The sequence below is a fragment of the Bison bison genome, unplaced genomic scaffold (assembly GCF_000754665.1).
Source record: "Bison bison bison isolate TAMUID 2011002044 unplaced genomic scaffold, Bison_UMD1.0 scf7180017864082, whole genome shotgun sequence".
NCBI classification, from domain to species: domain Eukaryota; kingdom Metazoa; phylum Chordata; class Mammalia; order Artiodactyla; family Bovidae; genus Bison; species Bison bison.
In genome coordinates this window covers 279223-291680 of record NW_011494654.1, presented here as the reverse complement: position 1 = coordinate 291680, position 12458 = coordinate 279223, and the positions used below count along the sequence as shown (strand labels likewise).

The 12458-nt window shown below is 43.1% G+C and overlaps 1 protein-coding gene across 8 annotated transcripts in view; it reads right to left on the bottom strand.

Annotated features, from left to right (window-relative positions):
• Nucleotides 1–5235: 5235 nt before the first annotated feature.
• Nucleotides 5236–12458, bottom strand: part of LY9 (lymphocyte antigen 9) — a 27786-nt gene continuing 20563 nt past the window's right edge. For 4 of the 8 annotated variants that reach the window (XM_010837859.1, XM_010837862.1, XM_010837864.1 and 1 more), the window contains 3 exons: nt 8700–9022; nt 8255–8326; nt 5236–5716 (listed from right to left, as the gene is read on the bottom strand). In XM_010837859.1, the coding sequence (XP_010836161.1) occupies nt 5648–5716; nt 8255–8326; nt 8700–9022 (464 nt within the window). In that variant the 3' untranslated portion in view covers nt 5236–5647. The remainder of the gene's footprint in view (nt 5717–8254; nt 8327–8699; nt 9023–12458) is intronic. The other 4 variants (XM_010837860.1, XM_010837861.1, XM_010837863.1 and 1 more) reach the window with 1 other exon arrangement.

Below are 12458 nucleotides of genomic sequence, written 5' to 3'. Positions count from 1 at the left end.
ATTTTTGTAAAATATAAATTTATTTATTTGAAAGTGATTTCTAACAGCTGCTTTAAGAACAAGGCTGTTAAATAATATCTCAACTTACAGACAAGACAAGAACAGATAGAGATGTTGGGTAGTTTCCAAAAGACGACACAGCATGTCCAAGTGCTGGTCATCTTCAAGTGCTGTGTAAATATGTGATGCTATTACTATCACATTAAGATTCTGTTTGCCTGGTTTTCCCCTGGTGACTCATCTTCACTCCTCCCTAATCAATGATGACCACATTTCTAGACCCTTTCTTTGCCCAGATCCATCTTCCAAAGAGGAAGGAAAGATAGTGGGGGCTCAGAGGAGAAAAAAGAGGTCTCTCTGTGAAGGTATACTGGCAAGTTCTCCAAGGAGGCCAGGCCTGGGCTATATAAATACAGAGGAAAAACTTCCCCACTACATATTAAACTTTACCTCTAGCCATCTGGTCACAAAGGGGTGTGGGCAGGAGCAAGAGTAGATGATGCAGATCAAGCCCACCGCTGAGTGGAAAAATCACCCAGAGTCCATGCCATCCTAATAATCGGGCAGTGGAAACAGCTTTGCCTACAGAATGATGTTTGATTTACAAAAACACATTATTAGACATCTATTTTGGCTTCTTTACACATTCCTCACTATTAGAAACAGTATCATTTAAACTCTGAGTCCTGATGCACCCCATGGCAAACACTGGAGGGAGGGCTCAGGCAGCTGAGCACTTAGGAACCAAGCACCTTGCTGGGCTCCCCTGAGCCTTCAAGCCAGACCCTTCCACAAGACTGTGGGGAGCAGGCTGAAAGTCTGGTTGAGCCCAGGAAAGGGGGAACTGGAAGAGGGCCTGGTCAGAGACCCCAACGGGTAACATTGCACAGAGCCTGATTCTTCAATTGCCCCAGTCTGTGTTTAAGGTATGAATTTAATATAGAACTGTGCTATTACTTAAAGGCAGTTTAAATTTCTTCTCTGAAATTTAGGAAATAAAATGTAAATGGGTCTCTGCCCTACTCTGTACTTTTCCTCTCCCAGCCAAAGGAGAGGCCATCAATTGTGGGCCATCAATAAACACACGCTGTTTGACTCCTGCTGGAGAGGAGTCTGGACTCCTAGGGAGCTGTCAGTTGTCTCCTAGCCCTGTTCACACTGGAACAGCAGATTCTAGGAATCCCAGATCCCAGGGGCCACTTAGTTTTGGGGGATAGCCACTTGCTCATGCCCCTCAGATCCTTCTCCCCTGTGGGTGTGTGATTGGTCAAGCTAGCTTCTTCCTGGAGACTAGTTGATAGATCACATCTGGGAGAAAGTGTTGGGGTACAAATTGGAGGATATATGCAAAAGGATGGGAAGAGGATCCAAGGCAACTGTGGGCAGCTGAGAAGCTGAGTCAGGAGTTTCGTGAGAAGAAGGAGTAGCAAATTATAGGGGTCACAGCAATTCAGATGAACAGCAGAGATACTAACCATTGCCTACTGCTGGCCTTTTACATGTCCTGAGTTGCACAGATATTGAATTGGGCAGATTTATTTAAGGAGCACATGAGATCCTATGGGTCCAGGGACTTCTGGGATGCTCTATTCTGGAGTATAATAATGATTATCATTATCATCTTATATGTCTTTGTTGAACTCTGTGATAATGTCTTAAAAAGATAATTATCGGAGAAGGAAATGGCAACCCATTCCAATATTCTTGCCTGGGAAACCCATGGACAGAGGAGCCTGGTGGGCAAAAAAGACATGACTGAGCAACTAAACAACAACCAGCAATGGAGGAGCCCAGCCTGTGCCTGAAGGAGAGGAAAATCCTCCTTCCCCCTTCTCCCCCCTTATTGTGCCCAGTGTGGAAGCAGGGTTGTTGCAAAAAAAACAAAAACAAAAAACAAAAACCAAGAAAAGCTTCATTGATCTACATTAGTTATCACTGATCTACAAACGTCATGAGATGCGTGGGAGAAAGAAGACTGGGGGCAGGATGGGTGCCTGAGGAGGAAGAGGGAAAAGTTGGAGCAGAAAGGGAAGGAGTTTGGAGTGACTACAGAACTTTAAAGATGAGCGATAGCCACAGAAGTGGTAGGAAATCTGAATGTATTTGTAATTGCACCCTCCACATCTTCTGTACCCTCATTAACAAAAACCGAATGAAAACATCAGTTACTACTCCTCAGTGCTTAATGGAGTTGGATTTATGTTCTTTTCTGTGTATGGTGCTGGGCTGACATGGGTTTTGAGTTGGAAGCAAGAAAGCTTCATGTTTGAGGGGGTTGAATTATTCAAATTGAGACTTATTTCAACTTATTGAAACAAATGGAAACTTATTGAATTATTCAAGTTGAAAATGAACCCAGGACACTTTTCAGTATATATGATGTCTGAGGCACTTGACACCAGCATTTACTTACCAATGGTCATCAGAGGCTTTACAGACCTCTGAGTTGCCAGGTTTTTGTTCTTTATTTTATGAAAGGGGCCACATGGCCATGGTCTTCTATAGGGGGGTCAACTCATACTCAGGGAGTGAAGCTGCAAAATGCATGTGGAAAGCAAAAGTGAAGTATAGTCAAAATTTCCATTTAAAATACTGGAATTCAGGACTTCCCTGACTGTCCAGTAGTTAAGAACCCATCTTGCAAAGCAGAATACCCAGATTCAACCCCGGTCCAGGAACTAAGATCCCACATGCCGCTGGAAATGAAGCCCATGCACCACAACAAAAGATCCCACATGCCACAACTAAGACTCAATGCAGCCAAATAAATAAATAAATAAATAATTATCCATGCAATGGCCAACCAATAAACAAAGCAGTAATTAAGCTCCTGCTGTGTATGAAGCACTGCCTGGCTCCCCGGGAGTACCCACGGCAGGCCACAGAGGACATTCTGATTCCACAGACTGTGTGCTGGGGCAGATGACAGTGGAAGCACAGTATTAAAAAACACAAATGGGCCGCAAAACACATGTAACACAAGTGCACACAAGAGTATCATGAATGTAAGTCAAGAGCGGTGTAACTTATAGGCAGGGAGACGGGATGGAGGCGACTATTTGGGGGAGAAGAGAGATATGGCTCGTATACATCTGGACATGAAAAAAAGGAGGAAAATTCCTTTGGGGTAAATACGGGAATCTTATACAGAAGGGGCATTTTAAGCGCTTCAGTTCAGTTCAGTCGCTCAGTCGTGTCCAACTCTTTGTGACCCCATGAACCGCAACACGCCAGGCCTCCCTGTCCATCACCAACACCCAGAGTCCACCCAAACCCATGTCCATTGTGTCAGTGATGCCATCCAACCATCTCATCCTCTGTTGTCCCCTTCTCCTCCTGCCCTCAATCTTTCCCAGCTTCAGGGTCTTTTCCAATGAGTCAGCTCTCCACATCAGGTGGCCAAAGTACTGGAGTTTCAGCTTCAACATCAGTCCTTCCAATGAACACCTAGGGCTGATGTTGGACTGATCATCAGTCCAACTGATGATTGATCTCCAACCAGGATGGACTGGTTGGATCTCCCCACAGTCCAAGGGACTCTTAAGAGTCTTCTCCAACACCACAGTTCAAAAGCATCAATTTTTCTGTGCTCAGCTTTCTTTATGGTCCAACTCTCACATCCATACATGACCACTGGAAAAACCATAGCCTTGACTAGACGGATCTTTGTTGGCAAAGTAATGTCTCTGCTTTTTAATATGCTGTTTAGGTTGGTCATAACTTTCCTTCCAAGGAGTAAGCATCTTTTAATTTCATGGCTGCTGTTACCATCTGCAGTGATTTTGGAGCCCAGAAAAATAAAGTCAGCCACTGTTTCCCCATCTATTTGCCATGAAGAGATGGGACCAGATGCCATGATCTTCGTTTTCTGAATGTTGAGCTTTAAGCCAACTTTTTCACTCTCCTCTTTCACTTTCATCAAGAGGCTTTTTAGTTCTTCTTCACTTTCTGCCATAAGGGTGGTGTCATCTGCATATCTGAAGTTATTGCTATTTCTCCTGGCAATCTTGATTCCAGCTTGTGCTTCCTCCAGCCCAGCGTTTTTCATGATGTACTCTGCATATAAGCTAAATAAGCAGAGTGACAATATACAGACTTGACGTACTCCTTTTCCTATTTGGAACCAGCCTGTTGTTCCATGTCCAGTTCTAACTGTTGCTTCCTGACCTGTATACAGGTTTCTCAGGAGGCAGGTGAAGTGGTCTGGTATTCCCATCTCTTTCAGAATTTTCCACAGTTTATTGTGATCCACACAGTCAAGGGTTTTGGCATAGTCAATAAAGCAGAAATAGATGTTTTTCTGGAACTCTCTTGCTTTTTTGATGATCCAATGGATGTTGGTAATTTGATCTCTGGTTCCTCTGCCTTTTCTAAAACCAGCTTGAATATCTGGAAGTTCATAGTTCACATTTGCTGAAGCCTGGCTTGGAGAATTTTGAGCACTACTTTACTAGCATGTGAGATGAGTGCAATTGTGCGGTAGTTTGAGCATTCTTTGGCATTGTCTTTCTTTGGGATTGGAACGAAAACTGACTGTTTCCAGCCTTGTGGCCACTGCTGAGTTTTCTGAATTTGCTGACGCATTGAATACAGCACTTTCACAGCTCATTTTTAGGATTTGAAATAGCTCAACTGGAATTCCATCACCTTTAAGTGCTTAAAAATATATAAAAAGAGTAATGTGAAAGTGAAAGTCGCTCAGTCGTGTCCGACTCTTTGCGACCCCATGGACTTCTCCAGACCAGAATACTGGAGTGGGTAGCCTTCCCCTTCTCCATACAATCTCCCCAACCCAGGGATCGAACCCAGGTCTCCTGCTTTGCAGGCAGATTCTTTACCAGCTGAGCCACAAAGGATTAACCTAAGAATACTGTTAAAAAGAGTAATACACACAAATGGTTTAAAAAATCCAGCCGTACAAAATATATGCAGTAAAAAAATCCTCAAACCAACCCAGCTTCCTCCCAGAGGCAGCCACTGATAATTTTTTTGTATTTCCTTTCAGAATTTTTCTTTTTGTAAACATACAGCTATCTATTTCTTTTTTATTCAGCTGGTGACATATGATACACCAGGACTTTGTTCTGTCCATCAAATGACGTATCTTATTACGTCTCCTTCTATATTAGCGCATATTAATCTCTACTTTCCTTCTTTAAAAAAGTGGCAGGCTTTGCCATTGCATGGGTACACTTTCATGCATTTAATCAGATTCCTTCTAAATGCACACTTAGGTTATTTCTAGTCTTTTATTTGAAAAATACTACAGTGGTCATGATTTCACCTAGATCTATGTGTTCATAAGTGAGACTATCTGTTGGATTTATTTTAGCAGCTGTTTATAGGACCACATGAAGATCCTGGTCCCCTTCGACGATATGACAAGCCTTGGCAGAATCTTCAGGCATGCATCTGAGCTGAGAGGTTGTACAGTATGAGCATAGAAGGAGACAAACGGAGCCCAGAGGCTGTCTGATCTGTAAATGGATTTGGGAAGTCACGAGGTGTGAGAAAAAGAGGAGGCCCAAATCCAGGCATATCTGAGACAATGAAGGAAATTCTGAAGTTCTTCTGTCTTCAGGGGCCTGGGCCTTATTAGGTCTAGCAGCCTCTCCAACCTCACTGAGGGAGGTAGCTGCTTTTCTTTTCAGGGGACATTTTCATAGGTAGGTATTTCAGGACACTTAAGGTCATTCTGTTGCGATGGTGGCACAACCTGTGAGCCAAAAGACACACAAGGATATGGTTAATAAAGCCTAGAAGGTACCAGTTTTCTCAGCCTTGTGCTGGCAGGAGAGAGGAAGGTGAGGCCAGGCTGTGATTGGTCCATCCTGTGAAGTAAGGTCATATGGATTGGCCTAGGGATGGAGCAATCATTCAAGCTGATGATAAGCATTTATGGAAAGTCTCCTAATGGTAAGCGCTATGTGCCACGCTCTCTGGAAGGGAGATTTAGGACAGTTTTGTGCAACAAGTTGAAGGGGTTCATAAATAAATAAAAGGCCTTGCTCTCAAGAAGCTATAGTTTGGGATCCCAGTCTTCACCCTAGCGAGAGAAACATTTATATAAAGATGATTCAAGTTTTAGAGGTTGAGTTCCATAGTAATAGTCCAAACCATCAGACCTTCATGTTCCAAGGGTTCTGGGAATCCCCTGTTTATGAGTGTTCAGGAAAGGCTCAAAAGAGCAGATGAGACATAAGCTGATGCAGAAGGAAGGTCTGTTGTTCTTTAGTCGCTAAGTCGTGTCCATTCTTTTGCCACCCCATTGGCTGTAGCCCGCCTGGCTCCTTTGTTCATGGGATTTTCCAGGCAAGAATATTGGAGTGGGTTGCCATTTCCTCCTCCAGGGAATCGTCCCAATCAAGGGATCATACCTGAGTCTCCTGCATTGTAGGTGAATTCTTTATCACTGAGCCACCTGGGAAGCCCAGAGAGGAGGTTAGGTACCAGCAATAGCTTGGGAATAGCACAACCTTCTTTGAGATATCATGCAGATACAAGTGTCAGAAAATAATAATTAAGGAAGACTTGAGGATTTCCTGATCAAGTGGGAAATAGTGGCTTTAGGAAACCCAGAACTAGGATTCCTTAAAATTCTGAAGGTAAAGGATAAGTTCTATCTGGAGGTTGGCTCAGGAAATGCATTGATTTTTCACTTATATTGTGGGTGAGGGTGGTTTTAGGGATCTTAAGTTCCTAGAGTGGTGTAGGAGTCATTCAGGACTGATCAGACAAAGGAGGTCTCATGACCTGTCTGAAACTCGGAGCAGGGACTGATGTCCATGGCTTTGAGATTGACTAGAATTGACCGAAACACGAAGGGCCAGTCCCAAGCAGCTTTGGGAATGTAGTGAATAATACAGATTAGGCTTCAAGGCCAAAGATAAAGTTCTTAGCTGGTTAAGCATTAGGCCATGCTCTAGAAATCAGGACATGAGGCAGAAGATTGTTGAATCAAACTATATAGTTGCACAAGTGTTTACCAAGAAGATTCTATCAGTCTTTTAAGGTCTAGTCCAAACTATTTTTTCTATGAAGTCTTTCCTGTCTACCTCTGAAGTCGTTCCTATCTACCATTTCCAATGTATGAAAAACCCTTGGAAACTGCATACATAATATGTAGTCATGAAGAGTATTTTCTCTCCCCATCCAAGTTACTAAATCACTCCAACTCTCCTAGATCAAAGATAGATAATATAACAAGTCTTAAAAGTCAAGGTTAGTGCCTTAAACATATCTGAATCCCCAGAGCACTCAGCCCAGTTCTGGGCAAACAAAAGGTATTCAATAAATATCTACTGTTTGATTCACCAACTATAGAGAAGGAGCATAACTGAAAAACTTTGAGAGCTAAAAAAAAATCTTATTTGAACATTTTATAGGGAGGGAATTCTGGGGGAGACTTGAAAGCTAAAGTATGAATGGGCCCAATATTTTCAGGAAAATGAAAGTGGAGCAGACAGCCAGATTCAGATCAGAGTTAATTGTTTAAGAGTTTTCGGGGTTAATTAAAAACTCTGGTTTCCTAACCACTAGCTCTGTGTACTTAGGCAAACTTAGTATCTTCAATTTCAGCTTCTCTGGCTATAAAATTTGCATGATAGCACACTTACAGATGTATTATAAGGATCAGATGAGACTATGTTTGTCAATGTTTTATAAACTATAAAAGTTTATATGAACTTATTATTAACGGGAATTTCTATGGTTAGTGCTCAGTCACTCAGTCGTGTCTGACTCTGTCCGACCCCAAGGACAGTAGCCCACCAGGCTCCTCTGTCCATGGGATTCTCCAGACAAGAATGCTGGAGTGGGTTGCCGTTTCCTTCTCCATTTCTATGCTTAAGGGATCTTTTAACACTATAATGAGACCAATGTGCTGTAATTAATAGCACATTTTCCAAAAAATCTTGACATTATACTGTTGGTTATATTCCAATTGTTTTGGAAGGTTTCCATTTTGGTGGATGAGAGAGAGATTTAGAAACATATATGGACAATGTAGTGTTTGTGTTTACAGACTCTCTTTCTCGTCAGCGTTAAGACCAAGCGATATATTATTAAATTAATTAGAAATGTTCAGCTTTTGGCTGCACAGATGTAAATCAGGAATAATTGTTTCAATATCTCTATGGACCAAGGAGTGTGTCAGGGAGTGCACAGTGGGTGGAGCTTAAGTTCCTCTGCTTTCGGATAAAATGGTCTGGCTCTCACTTTATGGACCTCAGGATGCAGAGAAAATTGTTCTCACCTTCTGAGGTTTCTGTATAGAGCAATAGACTGTGGCTGAATTCTCTTTCTTCTGAGGAACTGGAGTCTTTCCCTGTAACAGATCAACACCAGACTGTCCATAATCACCCAAAAAGAGTTTTCCAGAGATTTGCCCTCAGTCCTTGAGGTGAAGGAACACCTCTCCAGATTCTGATTTCACACAGAGGGTGGCACTGCCTTAGTGCAGTGGAGACAGCACCTCTGTTTTCCCAGCACCTCCCTTATTTATGGCAGAAGATTGGGAGCTGAGGGATGGGTTCCTTTGCTTTGAGGGCCCCTGAGGTTGGTAAACATGGATAGAATCACAATTCTCTACCCACGCATCACTGTGTTTGTCTCCCAGTTTGGAGGGATTAGCCTTCCAGGATATTGGATGGTCCTCGAAGGGAAGGGCAAGGGAAGGTGTACTGATGAAAAGAGCTCACCTGCAAGTCAAGGAACACTTGAGTGTACACTGTTTCCCCTTCAACCGCAAGTGCTGGTGCCATGTTATCTGGAGTGACTTGATCGTACTCTGGTTGGCCCTCAGAGTCCGAGTCAAGTCCGGCGTCCTCCCGAGTGACTGAGTCACACACCTGGTCTCTTCCATTGACGGGCTGGTGCATCCCTGTCCTCTCCTCATCCTCCTCAGTCGTTCCATTGCTGTCAGAGCTGCTGTCGGAGGCGTGCCTGGCAGTCTTAGGGAAAGTGTCCAGCTTCTCATACCCTTGGGAAAGCATGGAGTATAGTGTGTGGCCAGCCGTGGGCTCTGGAACACATTGTTCAGGGTTGGTAAAGGATGTACCAGTACCCTCCTCTCTCTTGCTTTGTGTAAGGATTCAAGCTGCTCTGACTCCTACCCCAGATGAGGCCTAGAGAACTGGAGGAGAAGGAAGATGTTTTCCTGTCTTCCCTCATGGGGCTCCATTCCCCTCCCCCTTCCGCCTTTCTTTCAAGCACTCACTTATTCATTCATTTGATAAGCATTCATCGAGTGTGACATGTGATGGACTTAGCATCTCTCAGTGAGCAAAACTGGCAGTGTTGAATAAAGTTAACTAGGTATTCTGGCCAAACATAAAGGTGAATTAGACCTGGTGTTGAAGGAGTACACTGTCTAGCTGGGAGTCAGATACATACATAAATCAAATTATGTCAGGCCAGCTCTGACAGTGTCATAGGAAAACTAGGAGAAAAGTGTGTGAGTGGACATAGTCTCCAGTTCAGGAGCAGAGAAGAGCTTATGAAAGGACGGAATTAAGGTGGGCCTTCACACTGGGACTTCGATGAGTGAAAGTGGATTCTTGGTGGAAAGAACAGCATAATTAAAGGCAGATATGAAACTTGAGGCACCCTCTCTTTTGGGAAAGGATGATATTTAAAATATTTAGCAACCACCTGGTTTGGGCATAGGACAATCAGAATGGGTGGCTGCTTTAAACAACTGGGTGGACCTCTACTGCCTTTAGGGCATATCAATCGATCCATTTGATCTACATGTAGAATAATAATGGCTTACACTTTTTAGGTGCCAACTGTGTGTCAGGCAGTGTTCTAAAAACAATGCTTTTCATGAACAAATTCATTCAACCTGCATAAAACCCCATTAAGCATAGATAATAACTATCCTTATTTATGTTTCACAGGTTAAGAAATGGAGCACATTAAGGTTGAATATTTGCCCAAGTTTAAGTGGGAGGGCCAGGATTTGAATGCAGGTAGTCTGGTCCCTGATGTTCTTACCTGCTACTCAATACTTCCCCCTAGGAGTTTTACATAGGAAAAAAGTAGACTAAAGGTGACCTGGCCCAATATTGAGTGATAATAGTACTTATCTACCTGGGAAGCCAGGTAGTGCTAGTGGTAAAGAACGTGTCTGCCAGTGCAGGAGACACAAGACATGCAGGTTCGATCCCTGGGTCAGGAAGATCCCCTGGAGAAGGAAATGGCAAGCCACTCCAGTATTCTTGCCTGGAGAATCCCATGGACAGAGGAAGCCCCAGCTTCTGCGTCCATGGGGTCTCAAAGAGTCAGACATGTCTGAGCCTCCCTACCCCGACACACAGAGTTATCTCCTAGTGAGTGCATACTGTGGACTCCCTGTTGTCCCTTGCAGTCCTCACAGCAATGCTGAGAGGTTGGTGCCCTCATTTTGCAAAGTAAGGAAACTAAGGTTTAGAGACTGAAATGCCCAAGATCACTAAAAAGGAGGAGAGCTAAGATTGAAACACAGCATTATCTGACCTCAGATCTTATACACCTGGGAATTCCCTGGTGGTCCAGTGGTTAAGAATCTGTCTTCCAACTGGGGGATGCAGGTTGGATCCCTGGTTGAGAAACTAAGATCCCACAGGTCACAGGGCAACTAAGCCTGTGCACCACAACTCCTGAACCCATGCTCCACAACTAGAGAGCCTGCATACCACAAACTGCAGAGCCCACATGCTCTGGAGCCTGCGCCACAGCTAGAGAGAAGCCTGTGTGCCATGACGAAGATCCAGCATCTGCAACTAAGACCTAACGCAGCCAAAAATAAATACATAAATAAATATTAAAGAATTTACGCACATGACCACTAGGTTACCTTGTCTTTTGAATAACAGACAAAGACCACAAGGAGCCATTGATGGTTATAGAACAGTTATAAATGGGCTTTGCAAAGTGAGATCAGAAGGGCTAAAAAGGAGAAAATCTGAAGAGTGAATGGCTAGTTAGGAAACTATCATAATATTTTAGAGAAGAAGTTACAAGGAATGGGAATGTCTGTTAATAAAGACTTGTTAAGGTGTATCTGTAGAATGGAATAAATGAGAGTCAGTCTTAATTTACAATTAAGTTAAAAAAGCAGACTCAGAAAAATGTGATAGATTACTCTCGCATATGCGATCAAAGGAAAAATATACAGCTTGTAAATGCATGAAAATGCTCTCAAAGGATGTAAACATACATATATCTTACCAAAGGGGTCTTTTCAGGGAAATACCCGGGCATTGGGATTTAGAAGGAGGGGATTATTTATATATTTTTTTTTAATTTTATTTTTTAACTTTACAATATTGTATTGGTTTTGCCTTAAAGCAACATGAATCTGCCACAGGTATACACGTGTTCCCCATCCTGAACCCTCCTCCCTCCCTGTACCATCCCTCTGGGTCGTCCCAGTGCACTAGCCCCAAGCATCCAGTATCGTGCATCGAACCTAGACTGGCGACTTGTTTCATATATGGAGACAGCAAAAGAGACACTGATGTTTAGAACAGTCTTTTGGACTCTGTGGAGGAGGGGATTATTTTTAATTTATACCATGTGAATATTTGACTTTTCAATTAAAAAAAAAGAACCTATTCAATAAAACAAAAAATTGGTGACAGCATAAACTCAGGCAGTGGCAGAGTCTTTAGAGAAAAGGCAGCTGAAGCGATAATGGAGGAATGAAAGAAACAGGACTTGGGCACTGAGGAGAGGTGCTGGGGGAGGCAGGAGGGCCATGGATGGCAGTGGTGTCCCTAGTACTTTTTCACTCTTCCTCTTGTGCCCAGGATGCCAAGGAAGGAGACTTCAGGCTAGCGGAGACCAAGATTTTTTTTAAAAGAAGGGTTTGACTGAGTGGCCAGGGTTTGGGGATTCCTTAGAACTCTAGAACTCCAGAGTTCAAGGTGGCAATTTAGAACACTGAGATTCCAGGGTGGGAGAGTAGGGTACAGGCATCTCAGCTCTCCATCCCAAAGCTTAGCAGAACAGCTCCACTTTTACATGCATTGTACTTTTGGGATGTTGCCTAATATTTTGTTTGAAGAAAGCATTCCTTAGCTTTTTCAAAAACCAAAAAACCACTGCCTCAGTAATACTCTTGGGTAATAGGTAACTAGAAAGTCTTATGAATTTTAATTTCAATGAAGTGTTAATTTTGCTTCTGTCACAGATTTACTATTGCATCTGGTCTTTGTTTCTCCATTCTTGGAGTGGAGCCAATAACTTCATCCTCATCATGGGGCACACTGCAGTAATGACAGTCAATGCCTGAGGAATCCTAGAGATGCCAGAGGACAGACAACTTTCCTTAGCTCTGTTTACCATCTTTCAGGAGTCCAGCCTCCTTGTGTCTTTTGTTCCCCAAATCACCTTCCTTTAGCACGTTGCTTCTCAAACTTGAACAGTTTTGTGATTCACCTACAGATCTTGTTAAAATACAGATTCATGTTCAG